Source organism: Polyodon spathula, chromosome 28 (genome assembly GCF_017654505.1).
Source record: "Polyodon spathula isolate WHYD16114869_AA chromosome 28, ASM1765450v1, whole genome shotgun sequence".
NCBI classification, from domain to species: Eukaryota; Metazoa; Chordata; class Actinopteri; order Acipenseriformes; family Polyodontidae; genus Polyodon; species Polyodon spathula.
The window spans coordinates 714727-738073 of NC_054561.1; the positions used below are offsets into that span (position 1 = coordinate 714727).

The 23347-nt window shown below is 49.2% G+C and overlaps 2 protein-coding genes across 3 annotated transcripts in view; both read right to left on the reverse strand.

Annotated features, from left to right (window-relative positions):
* LOC121301747 (contactin-2-like) overlaps positions 1-2226 on the reverse strand; it is a 7551-nt gene extending 5325 nt beyond the window's left edge. The window contains exon 1 of the mRNA XM_041231344.1: positions 2191-2226. Coding sequence (XP_041087278.1) covers positions 2191-2226 — 36 coding nt within the window. The remainder of the gene's footprint in view (positions 1-2190) is intronic.
* Positions 2227-2662: 436 nt separating this feature from the next.
* On the reverse strand, positions 2663-23209 carry LOC121302007 (voltage-dependent L-type calcium channel subunit beta-1-like). 2 transcript variants are annotated; one of them, XM_041231786.1, is made up of 10 exons: positions 23004-23204; positions 19056-19142; positions 13044-13286; positions 11611-11747; positions 11327-11403; positions 10251-10408; positions 7350-7430; positions 6722-6780; positions 6481-6590; positions 2663-2750 (listed from the first exon to the last, which is right to left on the reverse strand). In XM_041231786.1, exons 1-10 carry the CDS (start codon positions 23088-23090, stop codon positions 2746-2748), a joined length of 1044 nt encoding a protein of 347 aa, XP_041087720.1. In that variant the 5' UTR covers positions 23091-23204; the 3' UTR covers positions 2663-2745. The 2 variants fall into 2 exon arrangements, with proteins under 2 accessions (XP_041087720.1, XP_041087721.1); XM_041231787.1 differs by lacking the exons at positions 2663-2750; positions 6481-6590 and adding an exon at positions 9666-9694 and having other exon boundaries at positions 23004-23209.
* Positions 23210-23347: the final 138 nt, after the last annotated feature.

Consider the following 23347-nt stretch of genomic DNA (forward strand, 5'->3'; position numbering starts at 1 on the left):
TAATATCATACAACAGGGATCAAAACCTCCACCCTGCTCTGATGAGATTGTTATTAATATCATACAACAGGAATCAAAACCTCCACCCTGCTCTGATGAGATTGTTATTAATATCATACAACAGGGATCAAAACCTCCCCCCTGCTCTGATGAGATTGTTATTAATGACTTCACACAACAGGGATCAAAACCTCCACCCTGCTCTGATTAGATTGTTATTAATATCATACAACAGGGATCAAAACCTCCACCCTGCTCTGATTAGATTGTTATTAATATCATACAACAGGGATCAAAACCTCCACCCTGCTCTGATTAGATTGTTATTAATATCATACAACAGGGATCAAAACCTCCACCCTGCTCTGATTAGATTGTTATTAATATCATACAACAGGGATCAAAACCTCCACCCTGCTCTGATTAGATTGTTATTAATATCATACAACAGGGATCAAAACCTCCACCCTGCTCTGATTAGATTGTTATTAATATCATACAACAGGGATCAAAACCTCCACCCTGCTCTGATTAGATTGTTATTAATATCATACAACAGGGATCAAAACCTCCACCCTGCTCTGATTAGATTGTTATTAATATCATACAACAGGGATCAAAACCTCCACCCTGCTCTGATTAGATTGTTATTAATATCATACAACAGGGATCAAAACCTCCCCCCTGCTCTGATGAGATTGTTATTAATGATTTCAAACAACAGGGTTCAAGCAGGGCTACAGATGGAAATGAAAAGCAAATATTGATGTTTTAAAGGGGAGATTTTGTTTTGCCCTAATGAGGTAGGTGTGACCCCAAACCTGATGGAATGTTAAGAAATATTTTAGCCCTTGTGATAAACCTGCATTCAGTATAGATATCAAAAAAAAATTCTGTGTCAGTGCTTGGGGGAGCAGTCTGTAGCGACTGGCTCTCTGTGTTGCAGGCAGAGAGCATTTCCACCAAGCTCTGTGCATGTTACCTAGCAACTCAATACAAAAAAGTGCTCTAGACTGAGCGGGTTAAACAAAGAAGAGGGGGGAGGGACCATTTGATAAATCACAGCAAAATTAATATGGGATGACAGACACAATACAGACACAGTGCCAGCGTGAAGCTCTCTGGACACAGTGCCAGCGTGAAGCTCTCTGGACACAGTGCCAGTGTGAAGCTCTCGTTTCTAAATTCAGCGATATTGACTGCTTAACAGCTACAGATGTACAGCAGCTTCTGCTTTCCTTTTTATAAAAAAACAAACAAGAAAAACCACTTGAGCGGGGGGGAAAATCAATGCTGTTCGTTGGTACATCGCGATGGCTGATGTCACCTGGACAGGTGTGGTGTACAAACTTGGCTGATCTGCAATGCACTGTAAAGCATCGACCCCCCCACGCTGTTAGAGCGCATGCTCCTGCCTTCTAGGTGCCTTCCCCCCCATCCCCCCCATGCCCCCCCCATGCCCCCCCACGCCCCCCCGAGTTGCATCGCAGCGAGGTAGCACCCTGGACCTGCAGGTTGGAGGACGGGAGCTGGCTGCGTCCAGCGCGCGGTGGCCATGGTGGGCGTTCAGCCAAAGGGGTTGGGGGGCCGGTTCTGGGAAAGCTCATAGGGTGCGTGGCTTTCCAGACGCCTCCATTACTCAGACGAGGTGCTCACGGAGAAAAAGCATCCTCCGCTGGTTCTAGCCCGATTATGTCCAACAGCTCCTCATTGGACAGACCACGAGGATGAGGGGCTTTATAATAGAAAAGTGAGAGAGGGGCAAATTTATAACAGAGTAGGAGAGGAGGGCTTTATAAGAGATATTGTGCTGAGAGGGCTTTTACCAGAGAATGAAGACGAGAGGAAAAAGCTTTATAAACAGAGTGATAGAGAGAGGGTGGTTTATACAGAGTGAGAGGGCTTTAAACAGATGAGTGATAGAGGGCTTTATAACAGATTGAAGAGGGGGGCATTATAACATAGTGCGAGAGTGGCTTTGTAACATAGAGAGGGTGCTTTATAGCAGAGTGCGTGAGAGTGGGAGAGGTTCGCTTGATAAGAGAGAGAGCGAGGGGCGTTATAACGAGAGTGGAGTAGAGTGGGGCTTTGTAACCGATTGTGAGAGAGAGGGGCTTTATAACAGAGAAGGATGAGAGAAGAGTTTGCATGCGTGTCTTTGAGTGTGTGTGTTCCCGTGCCTGTACTCACAGGGGGGCACTGTGCCAATTTGTCTGCCGCCACCATCTGCACATTGAGGTGTTTGGCCTGAGACTTCCCCCGGGACTTGATCAGCCTCACCTCTTGCAGCACCTAAAGAAGCTCCACAGGGGTACAGCTAGAGAGATAGAGATCGAGAGCGAGGAGAGAGAGGAGACGAGAGAGTGAAAAGAGCGAGATAGAGAGAGAGGAGGGGGCAAACTGTCAACTTCACCCTCTCATTACACAGTGTGAAACCAACACATCACTAACATATCAGCAACACATCAGCAACACACCAGCTGTACATCAGTAATACAAACTGCATCACTAATAAACTGTAATCAGCAGTCCGTAGGGTTACTGTTAGGTGCTGTTCATCTGCTTGCACTAACCTACCCTCCAGGGCAGTGTTTGGGGCTCAGTGTTACCTTGGGAGAGGCGATCTTGATGTACACCACGATGGGTGCCAGGGAGGTCTTGGCGAGCTGGGAGGGGTGGTTGATGGTGTCGGCATCGAGAGCCACGAGCTGCAGGGTCCGGGCCAGCTCAAAGATCCGCTCGATCTCACTCTGCACCTCCGCTATAACAGCAATAATATAGACAGACCTGTTACACAACACACACATACATGCATGCACACACACACACACGCTGACACAAACAGCGTGTCTGTGCTCAAAGAAACGCACGCACGCACGCACGCACACCGCACACGTGCGTTGCACTGTGTGAGTTTCTACTATTGTGTGTGCGTGCGAACACTAAATACGTGTGCGTGTCCTTTGTGGTTTCTTACACATACACGCACGCACACACACACGCACAGACACACTCAAAGATAACACACACGCACGCACGCACACACACAAACACAAACCGTGTCCTTGCACACTTGCTATTGTATGTGCGGTCACGCACGTGCCCAGTCGTGGTCAGACACAGTTTCTATTGTGTGTGCGGTGCGTGCGTGTGACTGTTCGTACGTCCTGTGGTGTCAAAGATAACACTACCACGCACGCACGCACACACACACGCACAGACACACTCAAAGATAACACACACATACACGCGCACACACACACACGCACAGACACACTCACACAGATACAACCACACGCACGCACACACACACACACGCACAGACACACTCAAAGATAACACACACACACAGACACACTCAAGATAACACACACGCACGCCCAGACACACTCAAAGATAACACACACGCACGCACAGACACACTCAAAGATAACACACACGCACTCACACACACACACACACACACACGCAACACCACCTTCACACACGCAGCAGACAACACTCACAACACACTCAAATATAACACACACGCACGCACGCACACAGACAGACACTCACAGACACACACATACCGATAACACACACACACGCACAGACACACTCAAAGATAACACACATACACGCACGCACACACACACACACCACACACACAGACAGACACGCACAGACACACAAAGATAACACGCACGCACGCACACAGACAGACAGGTTTTATTTGATATACCACAGTTAAGCTACTCATGCGATTAATCGATCAATATTTTCAAACAACAGTGCCACCGAGCGAGCCGGATTTGATAAACTGTCTTTGCTCCAGTACAGCCTGAGTGCAGATTAGAAATCATTCTGCAGTGCAACACCAGCATGCCTGTAAAGAACATGCTGTAAAACGCCTCACTCCAGCCAGTGCTCGCAATGAAACTGCACTGCTACAGCGCTGACGCTGCAACCATCATTCACCACTCTCATTTCTTTTTTTTTCCAGACTCACTTTTTAAAGTGAGTTTCTGGTATTGCTCCTTAACGAGTGTGACTCTGTGACTCTAGGCTGTGTCACTGCTGACCGTGACTCGGGGTTCCTACGAGGTAGGGAGGGCTTAGGTCGGCAGGGGAATCCACGGTACACTGCGCACCAGAGCCCCCTGTAGCTGATAGGGCGCCTGTGGTTCTGCAGTGGAGCCTCTAGATCTGTGTTGTCCTCCGGCACTATAGGTCTGGTGGCTTCGCTGTTGATCCGCAGTGTGTAAAATGAGGGATTGGCAGGAGCACGTTTCAGAGGACTCGTGTTCCAGCCTCTGTTTCCCTGAGTCACCAGGGGGTTGCAGCGGTGAACCGGGATACAAATAATAATACCTGGGCATTCCAAACTGGGGAGAAAACCAGGATAAAAAAACCACTTGCGACGACTAAAAAAAACCTTGCTGTTTATTGAATTACGCGTTTAGTTAAAAGAAAGTGAAAGCATGGACAGGATTTTAATACATTTGAGTTGGGAATGATTAGGGGAGGAGAGATGGGACAGCAGATAATGGAGAGTGGGAGCGATGGAGAGAGACAAGAGGGGAGTATTGGTCTGTTTCCCAAGGATTTAAAAGTCATTCCATTCCCTAACTCTCAATCATGATTTCATTTCGGCACTGTTTGGGCTGAAACTAGAAGAGAAACTAGAAGAGACTGAGTCAAGCAGACCAGCGTTTGGGCTCTAGTGCCTTCATCAGGGTTATTGAAACTAGAAGAAACTGAATCAAGCAGACCAGCGTTTGGGCTCTAGTGCCTTCATCAGGGTTATTGAAACTAAACTGAGTCAAGCAAACCAGCGATTGGGCTCTAGTGCCTTCATTAGTGTTATTGAAACTAGAAGAAACTGTCAGTAGTTTCCATGTTCCAGCCTAAGGGTATTACAGGACAACATTTTTTTTCTAACTTTCTTTTCACAAGGACAGACGTAGTGACATGCTTGAAGGGAAGCAGGAAGGCACAGTGCAAGGTGTGGAAGACTAGTTTATATTAAGGGTGGATACGTACCCAGTACATCCGAGTCAGAAAGGAAGGGAGAGCAGAACAGGGAGAAGGAGAAGACGGAGAGGGGGGATGAAAAATTAAAGAAAAAAACGAGATCAGACTCATAGTCTGTGCAAATAGAAATGCAGAACCAGATCGAACCCGGATCTGATACAGCCTTCATTGTTGTGCTGTGTGGAAACTAAAGAATATCATGTGTGCTGTATAATCAGCTAACCACTGTGACTGCTGGACTATACAGCTAACCCTGCTCACTGTGACTGGACTATACAGCTAACCCTGCTCACTGAGACTAGACTATACAGCTAACCCTGCTCACTGAGACTGGACTATACAGCTCACCCTGCTCACTGTGACTGCTGGACTATACAGCTAACCCTGCTCACTGTGACTGGACTATACAGCTAACCCTGCTCACTGTGACTGGACTATACAGCTAACCCTGCTCACTGTGACTGGACTATACAGCTAACCCTGCTCACTGTGACTGCTGGACTATACAGCTAACCCTGCTCACTGTGACTGGACTATACAGCTAACCCTGCTCACTGTGACTGGACTATACAGCTAACCCTGCTCACTGTGACTGGACTATACAGCTAACCCTGCTCACTGAGACTGCTGTGACTATACAGCTCACCCTGCTCACTGTGACTGGACTATACAGCTAACCCTGCTCACTGTGACTGCTGGACTATGCAGCTAACCCCTTACCCAGGCTGGAGCGCGTGCTGGACCTCTCGATGATGGTGTGTTTAGGGGATCAGTGTGCATGTTCAGGGTCAGTATTTGGGGGTCCCCTCTTACCCAGGCTGGAGCGCGTGCTGGACCTCTCGATGACGGTGTGTTTAGGGGATCAGTGTGCATGTTCAGGGTCAGTATTTGGGGGTCCCCTCTTACCCAGACTGGAGCGCGTGCTGGACCTCTCGATGACGGTGTGTTTAAGGGATCAGTGTGCATGTTCAGGGTCAGTATTTGGGGGTCCCCTCTTACCCAGGCTGGAGCGCGTGCTGGACCTCTCGATGATGGTGTGTTTAGGGGATCAGTATGCATGTTCAGGGTCAGTATTTGGGGGTCCCCTCTTACCCAGGCTGGAGAGCGTGCTGGACCTCTCGATGATGGTGTGTTTAGGGGATCAGTGTGCATGTTCAGGGTCAGTATTTGAGGGTCCCCTCTTACCCAGGCTGGAGCGCGTGCTGGACCTCTCGATGATGGTTTGTTTAGGGGATCAGTGTGCATGTTCAGGGTCAGTATTTGGGGGTCCCCTCTTACCCAGGCTGGAGCGCGTGCTGGACCTCTCGATGATGGTGTGTTTAGGGGATCAGTATGCATGTTCATGGTCAGTATTTGGGGGTCCCCTCTTACCCAGGCTGGAGCGTGTGCTGGACCTCTCAATGATGGTGTGTTTATGGGATCAGTATGCATGTTCAGGGTCAGAATTTGAGGGTCCTCTCTTACCCAGGCTGGAGCGCGTGCTGGACCTCTCAATGATGGTGTGTTTGTTCGGGTTGTTTAGCACCGAGCGCTTCGCCAAAGAGATGTCAGCTGTCACTCGAGTGATGGATATTCTGAAACAAACACAGAGACAGGCGTGGAGGGGGGGCTGTTAACGATTCGTAAAGGTCATTGTCATCGTTGATACTATTATTATGATTATGATTATTACTATAGTCTCTCTGTACCGCAGTGTTAATCTCACCTGCCGTCAAACCTGTGTTTCAGGAAGTCAAACAAAGCCTTCTGCATCATGTCTGTGACCTGCAGGAAGGGGACGAGAGGAAGGGCCGAGCTGGGTTTGTCATTGGTTTTCATTTTTATTGTATCCCTTGAGAGCAGGCCCTGCTGTTGCAGTTTATACCAGCAGTACCAATAGCACCGCTCTCTTCCCAGTACAGACTCACTCCCACTAGCCACACTCCCAGTACATCCTTATAAAAGTTTAGTAGGGTAACTGTGTAATGTTCTCCCCCATACTTTTCCCATGGGTATACTGGGCATTTATCATAGTTACCATGTTTATTAATATGCTTTACCAGACCTCTCTGTGCTTTACCATACCTCACTGTGCTTTATCATGCTTCCCTATGCTTTACCAGACCTCTCTGTGCTTTACAATGCTTCCCTATGCTTTACCAGACCTCCCTGTGCTTTACAATGCTTCCCTATGCTTTACCAGACCTCTCTGTTCTTTACAATACCTCTCTGTGCTTTACCAATGATTGCTTTATGTTTTACCTATGCTTTCACTGTGCTTTATTATGCTTTGCTGTGCTTTTACTGTGGGAAGCGTTTCAAAGGGCCGCTCCCTCCCTGACCCACCCTGTTACCTCATAACCCTTTAGGGAAGGACCCACTAGAATGATGGGTCTCATGGAAGGCACCACATCATAGGGAGGAACTTGGTCCATCTACACAGACAGAGAGAGGGAGAGAGAGAGGAGAGAAAGGAAGGAGAAAGGGGAGTGTGAGGAAAGAAAGTGCAGTTTAAACATTGAGATGTTTTCCAAGTGTTAAAAGGTTCTGGATTTTTCTTCAATGTTTAACCACTGCCAAGGATATGCATGCATGTCAGATACACAGGCCAGCTGCAGTGTGGGGTCCTTTACTTAATACTGAGTACCCTCTCATCTCATACACATCAGCATCACATTACATCACATACACATCAGCATCACATCTCATACACATCAGCATCACATCTCATACACATCAGCATCACATGACATCTCATACACATCAGCATCACATGACATCTCATACACATCAGCATCACATCACATCTCATACACATCAGCATCACATCACATCTCATACACATCAGCATCACATCACATCTCATCACATCAGCATACACACACAGCATCACATCACATCTCATACACATCAGCATCACATCACATCTCATACACATCAGCATCACATCACATCTCATACACATCAGCATCACATCACATCTCATACACATCAGCATCACATCACATCTCATACACATCAGCATCACATCTCATACACATCAGCATCACATCACATCTCATACACATCAGCATCACATCACATCTCATACACATCAGCATCACATGACATCTCATACACATCAGCATCACATGACATCTCATACACATCAGCATCACATGACATCTTATACACATCAGCATCACATGACATCTTATACACATCAGCATCACATGACATCTTATACACATCAGCATCACATGACATCTTATACACATCAGCATCACATGACATCTTATACACATCAGCATCACATGACATCTTATACACATCAGCATCACATGACATCTCATACACATCAGCATCACATGACATCTTATACACATCAGCATCACATCACATCTCATACACATCAGCATCACATCATCATACACATCAGCATCACATCACATCTCATACACATCAGCATCACATCACATCATACACATCAGCATCACATCATCATACACATCAGCATCACATGACATCTCATACACATCAGCATCACATGACATCTTATACACATCAGCATCACATGACATCATACACATCAGCATCACATGACATCTTATACACATCAGCATCACATCACATCTCATACACATCAGCATCACATCACATCTCATACACATCAGCATCACATGACATCTCATACACATCAGCATCACATGACATCTCATACACATCAGCATCACATGACATCTCATACACATCAGCATCACATGACATCTCATACACATCAGCATCACATGACATCATACACATCAGCATCACATGACATCTCATACACATCAGCATCACATGACATCTCATACACATCAGCATCACATCTCATACACATCAGCATCACATCACATCTCATACACATCAGCATCACATGACATCTCATACACATCAGCATCACATCACATCTCATACACATCAGCATCACATCTCATACACATCAGCATCACATCACATCTCATACACATCAGCATCACATCACATACACATCAGCATCACATCACATCTCATACACATCAGCATCACATCACACATACACATCAGCATCACATCACATACACATCAGCATCACATCACATCTCATACACATCAGCATCACATCACATCTCATACACATCAGCATCACATCACATCTCATACACATCAGCATCACATGACATACACATCAGCATCACATCACATACACATCAGCATCACATCACATCTTATACACATCAGCATCACATGACATCTCATACACATCAGCATCACATGACATCTCATACACATCAGCATCACATGACATCTCATACACATCAGCATCACATCACACATCATCACATACACATCAGCATCACATCACATCTCATACACATCAGCATCACATCACAGTAAGGCTAACAGAGGGCTTCTCAAAATGCTTTTATTACTGTTCCCACTATATGACTTGAAATGTGTCGTGAATTAATCTTTCACTACGGGGCAGGGGTATCTGCCTCTGGGTTCTGAACTCCACGCTGCTGCTTGTTTCTGCCTCAGTGCGCGTTCCTCCCGGCTGCTCTGCTCTGTTCGCTGGTTCAGAGCACACTGATTCAGAAGAGGCTTTTGCTACAGAGTTGTCACTATCACTGCCCAGTCCCTACACAGAGGGATAGACAAAGAGCACTCACCGACTTCTGCTTCGGTTTTGCAGGACCGCCTTTCAGAAGAAACAAACAGAAAAACGAGAAAAGACAAGAGCACAGAGCGCGAGTGTTATTGACAGGTCGAGACGAGGTTCTTGACAGGGGCGAGCCACACTCTCCACTTTATCATTTTACATTGTTTTGTTGCTACTGATCTGTTGCAAGTTATTTATTTATTTATTTATTTATTTATTTATTTATTCATTTTAAATCTAATAAACTTGCATCAATGGCTTTAAACATTCCCAGGCTGTAAGCTATAAGACAGTCAGGCATCACAAACGTTTCGGACAATGCTGCTGAAGGCATATTTGGGAGAAACTCTTCTCTGCTCTCAGAATTTTAAACCATTACAAAAACCTGGATCTGTGGGCAGCCCACTAACACGAGAGCTCACTGCTGAGCCCAGCTCACCCCTGCCAAGGCACACAGGCAGCTCTAGCTGTTACTATAGCGATCAGAGACGGGGAGGGCGATGGGGGGGTGTTAGTGGTGATGGGAGGGGGGAGACAGACCAGACGAGGCACTCAGCAGCAGCAGTGATTCGTTACTGGTTCGTTACTGGTTTACCTTCTTAAAGAAGGGAATGCACTTGGCATTAGCTTGGGGGGAGGTGACACTGCTCACACTGCTTTTGGGTTGGCTGACCAGGGGCTCGGTGCCCGTCTCCTCAGCATCGAGATCAAGAGCATCTATAGCGAACGTGACATTAGACAACTCGATATGACCTGAGTAGAGGAGGAGAGAGGGGAAGGAGAGAGAGAGAGGAGAGAGAAGGGAGAGGAGAGGAGGAGAAAGGGGAGAAGAGAGGAGAGTAGAGAGAAGGGAGAGGAGAGGAGGAGAGGGGAGGAGAGAGTAGAGAGGAGAGAGAAGGGAGAGGAGAGGAGGAGAAAGGGGAGAGGAGAGAGTAAGGAGAGGAGAGAGGGGAGAGGAGAGGAGAGGGAGGGGAAAGGGGAGAGGGGAGAGGAGAGGGGAGATGAGAGGAGAGGAGAGAGAGAAGAGGGAGGGGAGAGAGAAGGAAGAGTAGAGAGGGGAGGTGAGATGGGGGAGAGGAGGAGAGGGGGAGAGAGAAGGGAAAGGAGAGGGAGAGAGGGCAGAGGAGGAGAGGGGGAGAGAGGGGAAAGAGAAGGGAGAGAGGAGAGAGGGGAGGGAAGAGGGGGGAGAGGAGGACAGGGGAGGAGGGATAGGAGAGGGGAGGGAGAGAGGGGAGAGGAGAGGGTAGAGAGGAGAGGAGGAGAGAGGGGAGAGGAGAGGGAGAGAGGAGAGGGGGAGAGAGAGAGGGGAGAGGAGAGAGAAGAAAGAGAGAGAGGGGCGAGGAGGTGAGAAGAAGAGAGGGAGAGAGGAGAGGAGATGAAGAGAGAGAGAGAGATGGGTAGAAAGGAATGAGGGAGAGGAATGAAGGAGAAAAGGAGAGTGGGAAGTGAAGAGCGACAGAGAGAGTAAGAGAGAGAAAAATAAAACAGAAGAGGAGAAGATGAGGGAGTGTGAAGCTGGAACAGGAGAAACAAAGCGAGTTATCAAAGTGAGGGGAGAGAGAGAATAATTTCAGTGTTTTTACTGCGGGACACTTCTAAAACGGAGCTGCTGTATATTTTCTATGGGGTACGTCGTAGTTCATCATCGCTATGGAAACGAGCCGCTCTTACCCGTGGTGGGGGGCGTGGGTCTGCGTGTTCCCGTGGCAACGTCACCCAGGCTGGAGCTTGAGTTTCCCCCGGACTTGCTGTGGGAGGAGAGAGGAGAGGGAGAGCAATGAGGAACAAGAGAAAGAATAAGGAACAGGTTGTTTGGTTGCTGCCTGCAATCCATCCTGGTGTGACAGCGATAATAAACCCGGCAGAACTACAAGAATCGCTGTGAAAACCCAAAGCAGGCACAGTCCACTTCAGTGCTGCTCCTTGCCCTGTACTGTGCTGTATTGCACTGGTACCTGGCGCTGATCCGGTTATGCCTCAGCCTCTGCTCCTGCAGCAGTCTCGTGTTCTCCAGTTTGACGGGACTCGGGATGAAGCCGACCTCACAGCCCTCCTTCACCAGCCGGCCGATCCACCAGTCATTGCTGTACTTCTGTGAGCGGGACAGACCGGGGGACAACTTAAACACCCCGATCTCTCCCGAAATCCCCAGATCTCTCCTGATCTCCCCCTGATCTCTCCCGAAATCCCCAGATCTCTCCCGATCTCCCCCTGATCTCTCCCGAAATCCCCAGATCTCTCCCGATCTCCCCCCGATCTCTCCCAATATCCCCAGATCTCTCCTGATCTCCCCCTGATCTCTCCCGAAATCCCCAGATCTCTCCCGATCTCCCCCTGATCTCTCCCGAAATCCCCAGATCTCTCCCGATCTCCCCCCGATCTCTCCCAATATCCCCAGATCTCTCCCGATCTCCCCCCGATCTCTCCCGATATCCCCAGATCTCTCCCGATCTCCCCCCGATCTCTCCCAATATCCCCAGATCTCTCCCGATCTCCCCCCGATCTCTCCCGATATCCCCAGATCTCTCCCGATCTCTGATCTCTCCCGATATCCCCAGATCTCTCCCGATCTCCCCCGATCTCTCTCGATATCCCCAGATCTCGATATCCCCAGATCTCTCCCGATCTCCCCCCGATCTCTCCCAATATCCCCAGATCTCTCCCGATCTCCCCCCGATCTCTCCCAATATCCCCAGATCTCTCCTGATCTCCCCCCGATCTCTCCCAATATCCCCAGATCTCTCCCGATCTCCCCCCGATCTCTCCCGATATCCCCAGATCTCTCCCGATCTCCCCCCGATCTCTCCCGATATCCCCAGATCTCTCCCGATCTCCCCCCGATCTCTCTCGATATCCCCAGATCTCTCCCGATCTCTCCTCCCCCCGATCTCTCCCGATATCCCCAGATCTCTCCCGATCTCCCCCCGATCTCTCTCGATATCCCCAGATCTCTCCCGATCTCCCCCGATCTCTCTCGATATCCCCAGATCTCTCCCGATCTCCCTCGATCTCTCTCGATATCCCCAGATCTCTCCCGATCTCCCCCCGATCTCTCTCGATATCCCCAGATCTCTCCCGATCTCCCCCCGATCTCTCTCGATATCCCCAGATCTCTCCCGATCTCCCTCGATCTCTCTCGATATCCCCAGATCTCAGTGCTTCATCCCCAGTACTTGTGTCTGTCAGCTTCCTGGTCTGGGGCTGTCACCCGCTCAGCCACTCTGTCACAGGGGGGTTTACAAGGTTGTATGTTCCTCATTTCATACTGTTGCCTGTTTCCCTGCCTCCTCTCTGTCTGTCTCTTTCTGTCTCCCTGCCTCCCTGTCTCTCTTTCCCTGTCTGTCTCCCTGCCTCCCTGTCTCTCTGACTCCCTGCCTGCCCGTTGCACCTCTTTAATATGGAGGAAGTCCTTAGCGTCGAAGGAGATGCCCATGCCCTGCACTGGCACGTCGTCGCCGGGCGCGGAGTTGTACCCCACGTTGGTGCACACCGCGAATGCCACAGGCTTTGTTTTGGCCTTTTCCAGCTGTGCCATAGCCTGCCGCTCCGCCTCGCGCCTCAGAGCCTCGCGGTCCTCCTCCAGAGACATGTCCGAGTCAGAGGGGCGACTGGTGTAGGACTCCGCCGAGCCCTGAGAGACAGGGAATGAGGGGGGAGAGAGAGAGAGAGGGGAACAAGAGAGGGGTGAGAGACGGAGGGATCGTTAAGGGGGTGATGTGTCTGTGATCTGAATGACAGTGTGTCTGAGAGAGTGTGTGTGTGTGTATGTGTGTGTGAGTCAGTGTCAGTTGCAGAGTGTGTATGCGTGGAGGGAGTGGGAGAGAGAGGCGGAGTGGGACTGGTGTGTATGTATCCCTCTCTTTCTCTTTATCCCTCTTCCTCCTCCTCTTTCTCACCAGCTCTCCCTTTCTCCATGTACCATTAGATTCTGACAACCTCAATCACAAGAGCTGAAGAAAGGGCTCCTTAGCAAGTTTCCTCAGCACTAGATGAGCGGCTCTCTATCCTTATAAAAAAAGTTCCCATAGTAAAAGCACAGCAAAGTGTAATGCAGCACAGTGACAGCATTGTAATGCACAGAGAGGTCTGATAAACCATAGAGAAGCATTGTAAAGCACAGAGAGGTCTGTTAATGCATAGGGAAGCATTGTAAAGCACAGAGGGGTCTGGTAAAGTACAGGGAAGCATTGTAAAGCACAGAGAGGTCTGGTAAAGCATATGGAAGCATTGTAAAGCACAGAGAGGTCTGTTAATGCATAGGGAAGCATTGTAAAGCACAGAGAGGTCTGGTAAAGCACAGGGAAGCATTGTAAAGCACAGAGAGGTATGGTAAAGCATATGGAAGCATTGTAAAGCAAGGATGGGTCTGGTAAAGCATAGGGAAGCATTGTAAAGCAAGGATGGGTCTGGTAAAGCATAGGGAAGTATTGTAAAGCACAGAGAGGTCTGGTAAAGCATAGGCAAGCATTGTAAAGCACAGAGAGATCAGGCAAAGCACCGGGAAGCACTGTAAAGCGCAGAGAGGTGTGGTAAAGCACAGGGAAGCATTGTAAAGCACAGAGAGGTCTGGTAAAGCATATAAAACAAAAGGGTAATAAGGGAAGGTGCGATTAACAATGTGAGTGACGCAGGTGCAGAGCTTCCTCCTGATACACACCCCCACACTCTGACGCTCTCGATCAGCGCTGAGACCAACACAGGACTTGTAGACTTCAAAATTCAAACAAACATTCAAAAATCCTTTAACTCTGAATTAGCTGGAAAACAAAAATGGAACCACAAAAATAAACCCATTATCCTAACAAAACACCCACTGCAGACAATGCATCTTAAAGGTCAGATGGTGGAGACCCAAAGTCTTAAATACAGCACCTGCTTGAGGAGGCTGTGTGGAGGAGCTCCTGATCATTCAGCAGCACAGTGACTCTGTGTCCCTCCCCCAGCCAGCCAGCTTCAGACTGTACACAGGCTTGTGTGATGACCCTATGTGTGTCAGAACATAAACCAGATAATGTACAGCAACAAAATGCTGGCACACACTCTGGATGTGAGCTGGCTGATCTGAGTCAATTGTTCCGATCGCACTCTCCACAGCCACTGGGGCTAATTCACCATTCAGAGTGAAACTAGTGGAGTTGTGTGAATTGCTGTTGTCCACTGAGTAAAGAAAGCAGCGCCCATCACTCTGAATGGTAAATCACATCAACAGAAGTGACCTGCACCTGACTGTCAGCATGCAGCACTATGGCACTGCCTGCTGTACTGTCCTGTACATAGGGGCCAGGAGAACTAAAACCTGCAGCTAAACATATACAAATCTAATACAGATTCTCCTTAAACCCAACCAAATATAAACAAAAACAAAGAAAAGACAGCAGAGGGGAGAGGAGAGAAGAACAAGACAAGGGAGAGGAGAGAGGAAATGGGAGAAACGAGAGGGAAGAGGAGACGGACGAGGGGGACAGGAGAGAGCACAGGGGAGAGGAGAGAGGAGAGAGAGGAGAGGGGCGAGGGGGACAGGAGAGAGAACAGGGAGCGGAGAGAGGACAGAGAGGAGAGAGGAGAAATGAGAGGGAAGAGGAGACGGGCGAGGGGGACAGGAGAGAGAAAAGGGGAGAGGAGAGAGGAGAGAGGGGAGGGGAGAAATGAGAGGGGAGAGGAGACGGGCGAGGGGGACAGGAGAGAGAACAGGGAGAGGGGAGAGGGGAGAGGGGCGAGGGGGACAGGAGAGAGAACAGGGAGTGGAGAGAGGACAGAGAGGAGAGAGGAGAAATGAGAGGGAAGAGGAGACAGGCGAGGGGGACAGGAGAGAGAACAGGGGAGAGGAGAGAGGAGAGAGGGAGAGGGGAGAAATGAGAGGGGAGAGGAGACGGGCGAGGGGGACAGGAGGGAGAACAGGAGAGAGGGGAGAGTGGAGAGGAGACAGGAGTTTAATATAAACCAGTACTTGTTGCAGTTGTGTCCCAAAATGCAGCAGAGACAATCTTAAGATCAACCGGTAGATCAGAGAGAAACAGAGGGGGGAGGGCAATAGTTCGCACAACAGAATGCCCACCCCCCAGCTTCTGTTTCCAAAAACAGCAACCAACACTGACGCTATGTATCAACACAGAGCCAGCCTGAACCACCAAGCGAAGCAAAACAAACAAACAAACAAACAAATAAACAAATAAACAGAGTTTCACCACGCCAACGCTACAACAGAGACAGACAGACAGCAGCTGCAGCGGCTTACCAAAACCGGCCTGGGGATCTTCTCCAGAGTCTCCATTCTTAGTTTGCCTTTTGTACCCGTCGGCAAACTCAGAGCCCCACTCCAAGTCCAGCAATGGGGGTCTGAGCAAGTGAGTGTGTGTGAGTGAGTGTGTGAGTGTGTGTGTGAGTGTGTGTGAGTGTGTGTGTGTGAGTGTGTGTGGGAGTGTGGGTCAGTGAGAGAAGTTAGAATCCCCCTACCCCCCCCTCACCCCCGTCTCCCAGAGACAGAGAGGCAGGCTACTGGGGTCAGGTTGCAGGACTCTTGTTACATTTGCAAACTTCTTATTATATTTAGCTCTGGCAGGAGAGAAACAGGGGGGTGAATAAAAATCAAGTGAGCCCAGAAAGAGGCTGGGTATGCAGCCCTCCACCATTCAATTCCCCCTTTGGCTGTGCCGTCAGACATGGGAAAATCCCCCCGTCCCCTTCCCTCCCTCTCTCCTCTCTAGAGGGCAGGCAGGGTCTTTCATTCGGGTCAGGAATCCTTCAACACAATAAGAGCATAAGAACATTCCCTGAGCGAGCGTCAGAGCTCGTCCAGTTCTGAGCAGCTGATTGATCTCAGAACTCTGTCCAGTCGGGTCTTAAAGGATCCCAGTGATTCATCATCAACATCATAATCTGGTAACCCTAACCCTAACCCTAATCTCTAACCCTAACCCTAACCCCTAACCCTAATCCCTAACCCCTAACCCTAATCCTCTCTGTCATTTTTTAATAATATGTTGTCAGCGCAAATTTACTGGCATAGCCAAAGTAAGTGCAGCAAACAAAACAAGACATATACAAAAAAGAGTAAGTGTAGTGTGAATGAGAGCAGAGCAGGTGAGAGTACAGACATCTACTGCACTCTGCACAGACTCCACCTGTAAGTCACCTGCCAAATGATTTATAACAAGAAGAAGAAGAAGAGAGGAACCGAGCAAGAGAGAGATAAGGTTAGAGAAATGGCAAGAGAGAGAGATAGAGATGAACAGAGTGAGGGAATGAGAAATGGAAAGAGAGAGGGATAGAGAAACAGTGATAGAGAGAGTGGAATAGACAGAGAGATAGGGATAGAGACAGTGATAGAGAGAGATGAACAGAGAGAGCTAGGGAATGAGAAATGGAAAGGGAGAGATAGAGAGACAGTTTTAAAGAGAGAGGAATAGACAGGGATAGAGACAGTGATAGAGAGAGAGAGATGAACAGACAGAGCTAAGGAAGGAGAAATGGAAAGAGGGATAGAGAGACAGTGATAGAGTGAGGAATAGAGAGAGAGACAGGGATAGAGACAGTGATAGAGAGAGATGAACAAAGGGGAGGGGGGCAGATGAGGACATGCTGAATAATTCAGTGTGCTGGAGTATGAGCAGTGCGCTCTCTTTCTCTGTTCTCCTGTGCCCCCCGCGGAGCAGCAGCACCTCTCAAAGAACCCCCTCCCGCTGCACAGGGACCCTCTTGTGAAGGAGTATCAAGTCTCCGCAGGGCTCCCCCCATGTACCAGCCTGAGCTAAATATACTGACACAGCCCTCTGGGGCCCTGAGCTGGGAGAGGTGGCTGTTTCTACAGCTCTGGTCAAAAGGTTTGCATCACCTAGAATTTTAGGATTGTGACATAATAAAATAAATATATATATATATATATATATTTATATATAATTTGGATCTTTTATTTAAGATCATGTTAAGATCATATCGCAAAAGCCTACCAGAAACCATAACAGTCATACAGTACTTCATGTTAGATTTCGAAATGTCACATTGTTCAAATGTTGTCAATTTTTCACTATGTGGAAAACTACAAAGCGGTGTGCACCCGCTTTCATCCCTGCTGATACGAGCACAGGAGCACTTCAGAATCTCAAAGGACAGTCCTGACTCTTACCTGTCGTACGAAGCTGTTGGAGGTGGGGAGAGGGAGAGGGAGAGAGTGTGTAAGACAGTCCTGACTCTTACCTGTCGTACGAAGCTGTTGGAGGTGGGGAGAGGGAGAGGGAGAGAGTGTGTAAGACAGTCCTGACTCTTACCTGTCGTACGAAGCTGTTGGAGGTGGGGAGAGGGAGAGGGAGAGAGTGTGTAAGACAGTCCTGACTCTTACCTGTCGTACGAAGCTGTTGGAGGTGGGGAGAGGGAGAGGGAGAGAGTGTGTAAGACAGTCCTGACTCTTACCTGTCGTACGAAGCTGTTGGAGGTGGGGAGAGGGAGAGGGAGAGAGTGTGTAAGACAGTCCTGACTCTTACCTGTCGTACGAAGCTGTTGGAGGTGGGGAGAGGGAGAGGGAGAGAGTGTGTAAGACAGTCCTGACTCTTACCTGTCGTACGAAGCTGTTGGAGGTGGGGAGAGGGAGAGGGAGAGAGTGTGTAAGACTGTCCTGACTCTTACCTGTCGTACGAAGCTGTTGGAGGTGGGGAGAGGGAGAGGGAGAGAGTGTGTAAGACAGTCCTGACTCTTACCTGTCGTACGAAGCTGTTGGAGGTGGGGAGAGGGAGAGGGAGAGAGTGTGTAAGACTGTCCTGACTCTTACCTGTCGTACGAAGCTGTTGGAGGTGGGGAGAGGGAGAGGGAGAGAGTGTGTAAGACAGTCCTGACTCTTACCTGTCGTACGAAGCTGTTGGAGGTGGGGAGAGGGAGAGGGAGAGAGTGTGTAAGACAGTCCTGACTCTTACCTGTCGTACGAAGCTGTTGGAGGTGGGGAGAGGGAGAGGGAGAGAGTGTGTAAGACAGTCCTGACTCTTACCTGTCGTACGAAGCTGTTGGAGGTGGGGAGAGGGAGAGGGAGAGAGTGTGTAAGACAGTCCTGACTCTTACCTGTCGTACGAAGCTGTTGGAGGTGGGGAGAGGGAGAGGGAGAGAGTGTGTAAGACTGTCCTGACTCTTACCTGTCGTACGAAGCTGTTGGAGGTGGGGAGAGGGAGAGGGAGAGAGTGTGTAAGACAGTCCTGACTCTTACCTGTCATACGAAGCTGTTGGAGGTGGGGAGAGGGAGAGGGAGAGAGTGTGTAAGACAGTCCTGACTCTTACCTGTCGTACGAAACTGTTGGAGGTGGGGAGAGGGAGAGGGAGAGAGTGTGTAAGACAGTCCTGACTCTTACCTGTCGTACGAAGCTGTTGGAGGTGGGGAGAGGGAGAGGGAGAGAGTGTGTAAGACAGTCCTGACTCTTACCTGTCGTACGAAACTGTTGGAGGTGGTGTCGGAGGAGGTGCTTCCGTCCGAGCGTTTGAAACGACTCTTCCGCTTGGCATACTTTCCCTGGAGGACAGAGGGAGACCACAGTGAGCGCGCAGTGACAGCTCAGCACAGTAGAGTGTAGCACAGCGCACCCTAGCACAGCACAGCACTGTACAGCACAGTCCAGCCCAGCCCAGCATGGCACAGTCCAGCACAGCACAGTCCAGCACAGCACAGGGATAGTCTGGCTCCATCGAGCATTCCCTCACGAGGCACAACCAGTCAGGCAGGTACTGTCCACACCTCATAAAGATGCAAAATGGCAACTTCAGGAGTATAATCGGACAGCGCTTGTGAACGAGTCAATTGACTGTTGTGGTTTGCCACCCACATATTTTAGACAAACACACAAACCCAAACAGACAAAGACACAGACACACACTCATACACACACACATGCTCACACACACACATGCTCACACACACACATACACACACACATGCTCACACACACACATGCAAAAAAATGCAGCACAAAGCACGCTGGGTATGGCAGCTGCTTTCAGTTTTCACAGCGCTCTGTGCTGACAGGATCGGTCTGCACACTCCTGAGCTGCACAAGATCTATACCTGAGAGGCTCATCTCTAATTCATGTTTGTAGCATGACAGACAGTGTGTTATAATGCACCAATGAACCTAAACATGCTACCTGTGACCTGTGACTACCGGGCTATAGAGCTAACCCAGTCACTGTGACTGCTGGACTATACAGCTAACCCTGCTCACTGTGACTGGACTATACAGCTCACCCTGCTCACTGAGACTGGACTATACAGCTCACCCTGCTCACTGTGACTGGACTATACAGCTAACCCTGCTCACTGAGACTGGACTATACAGCTAACCCTGCTCACTGTGACTGGACTATACAGCTCACCTTGCTCACTGTGACTGCTGGACTATACAGCTCACCCTGCTCACTGTGACTGGACTATACAGCTCACCCTGCTCACTGTGACTGGACTATACAGCTCACCCTGCTCACTGTGACTGGACTATACAGCTAACCCTGCTCACTGTGACTGGACTATACAGCTCACCCTGCTCACTGTGACTGGACTATACAGCTAACCCTGCTCACTGTGACTGGACTATACAGCTAACCCTGCTCACTGTGACTGGACTATACAGCTAACCCTGCTCACTGTGACTGGACTATACAGCTAACCCTGCTCACTGTGACTGGACTATACAGCTAACCCTGCTCACTGTGACTGGACTATACAGCTCACCCTGCTCACTGTGACTGGACTATACAGCTCACCCTGCTCACTGTGACTGGACTATACAGCTAACCCTGCTCACTGTGACTGGACTATACAGCTAACCCTGCTCACTGTGACTGGACTATACAGCTAACCCTGCTCACTGTGACTGGACTATACAGCTAACCCTGCTCACTGTGACTGGACTATACAGCTAACCCTGCTCACTGTGACTGGACTATACAGCTAACCCTGCTCACTGTGACTGCTGGACTATACAGCTAACCCTGCTCACTGTGACTGGACTATACAGCTAACCCTGCTCACTGAGACTGGACTATACAGCTAACCCTGCTCACTGAGACTGGACTATACAGCTAACCCTGCTCACTGAGACTGGACTATACAGCTAACCCTGCTCACTGTGACTGGACTATACAGCTAACCCTGCTCACTGTGACTGGACTATACAGCTAACCCTGCTCACTGTGACTGGACTATACAGCTAACCCTGCTCACTGTGACTGGACTATACAGCTAACCCTGCTCACTGTGACTGGACTATACAGCTAACCCTGCTCACTGTGACTGGACTATACAGCTCACCCTGCTCACTGTGACTGGACTATACAGCTAACCCTGCTCACTGTGACTGGACTATACAGCTAACCCTGCTCACTGTGACTGGACTATACAGCTAACCCTGCTCACTGTGACTGGACTATACAGCTAACCCTGCTCACTGTGACTGGACTATACAGCTAACCCTGCTCACTGTGACTGGACTATACAGCTAACCCTGCTCACTGTGACTGGACTATACAGCTAACCCTGCTCACTGTGACTGGACTATACAGCTAACCCTGCTCACTGTGACTGGACTATACAGCTAACCCTGCTCACTGTGACTGGACTATACAGCTAACCCTGCTCACTGAGACTGGACTATACAGCTAACCCTGCTCACTGTGACTGGACTATACAGCTAACCCTGCTCACTGTGACTGGACTATACAGCTAACCCTGCTCACTGTGACTGGACTATACAGCTAACCCTGCTCACTGTGACTGGACTATACAGCTAACCCTGCTCACTGTGACTGGACTATACAGCTAACCCTGCTCACTGTGACTGGACTATACAGCTCACCCTGCTCACTGTGACTGGACTATACAGCTAACCCTGCTCACTGTGACTGGACTATACAGCTAACCCTGCTCACTGTGACTGGACTATACAGCTAACCCTGCTCACTGTGACTGGACTATACAGCTAACCCTGCTCACTGTGACTGGACTATACAGCTAACCCTGCTCACTGTGACTGGACTATACAGCTAACCCTGCTCACTGTGACTGGACTATACAGCTAACCCTGCTCACTGTGACTGGACTATACAGCTAACCCTGCTCACTGTGACTGGACTATACAGCTAACCCTGCTCACTGTGACTGGACTATACAGCTAACCCTGCTCACTGTGACTGGACTATACAGCTAACCCTGCTCACTGTGACTGGACTATACAGCTAACCCTGCTCACTGTGACTGCTGGACTATACAGCTAACCCTGCTCACTGTGACTGGACTATACAGCTAACCCTGCTCACTGTGACTGGACTATACAGCTAACCCTGCTCACTGAGACTGGACTATACAGCTAACCCTGCTCACTGTGACTGGACTATACAGCTCACCCTGCTCACTGTGACTGGACTATACAGCTAACCCTGCTCACTGTGACTGGACTATACAGCTAACCCTGCTCACTGTGACTGGACTATACAGCTAACCCTGCTCACTGTGACTGGACTATACAGCTAACCCTGCTCACTGTGACTGGACTATACAGCTAACCCTGCTCACTGTGACTGGACTATACAGCTAACCCTGCTCACTGAGACTGGACTATACAGCTAACCCTGCTCACTGTGACTGGACTATACAGCTAACCCTGCTCACTGAGACTGGACTATACAGCTAACCCTGCTCACTGAGACTGGACTATACAGTCACAGCTAACACTGGTACAACATGCTGATCAGAGGTTCGAGCTGACAGAACAGCCCCTCTGCACAGTCTCAGAGGGGCTGCGGATCTGATCACGTGTCTTGAGCGGATGCTGTAATCCGATTGGCCAGGCCCTGGCGAAGCGCCCTGGCGACCACCCGTTGCCAGGGTGACGCACGACCTGCTAATTCTATTTGCCAGAGGCGGGCGGGGAAGCGTTCCGGCCAGCGAAACGAAACGTGTGTCTGCGTGCCTCGGCTTCACCACACCCGAAACGAACCCGCAAGAACACGGCTCTGCATTCCAATTCCCAATCCGCTGAAATAACGCGTTTCTAATAATTAACCATCTGAACTCGGAGACACTTCGGTAAAAACGCCCCCTAAAACCGACTTTTCAAACGCGAAATCGCAATCGCATTATTATTATTATTATTATTATTATTATTATTATTATTACACATAGCTTTCCTTATTACAGTAGGCTGCTGTACAGAATTCACTATTATTCAGTTTTTAATTATTTAATAAACCTGACATTTCACTGTTTTCAGAGCACCTGTTTACTTTGTACTTACAGTTTAAATATATATATATATATATTTTACACACGTACGAATGGCTTTTCTTTAGTGTGTAATTATACACATACATAATGTTCTCTTACCTGTAAATTGGGATTATCTAAAACGTCCATCTGGATCTCCTGTGTGGAAGTAGAAGGCGTCCCGGACATGCTGCCGTCCTGTACCATTGATTTATTTGGTCACTTTTTACACATTTTTTAAAGAAAATGCGATTATTGATCCGCGGCTCTCGAATCCACTTTAAACTGTCAAAGCACGGCAGCGCAGTGAGCTCGAGCTTCCAGCTGCGGGGACCCGCCCGCCCACTGGCCCGCCTTCCCGCCTCCTACAGCCAATCACAACCGAGACCCTCCGCCGCTGCCGCGCCGCGGTTGGCCAGCAGGAAAGTCAGTCCGGAAGGTAAGGCGCTGGCGGGGCGCGGTGT

What these genes read in the sequence shown, in the direction of transcription:
- LOC121302007 (XM_041231786.1), bottom strand. Translation starts at nt 23,090, where the DNA reads ATGGTACAGGACGGCAGCATGTCCGGGACGCCTTCTACTTCCACACAG. An exon ending in CCAACAGTTTCGTACGACAG is followed by an intron (nt 13,287 to 19,055) that starts GTAAGAGTCAGG and finishes CCTGTCTCTCAG; the next exon opens with GGCTCGGCGGAGTCCTACAC. An exon ending in GCATTCCCTTCTTTAAGAAG is followed by an intron (nt 7,431 to 10,250) that starts GTAAACCAGTAA and finishes CTGTCTGTGTAG; the next exon opens with ATGGACCAAGTTCCTCCCTA.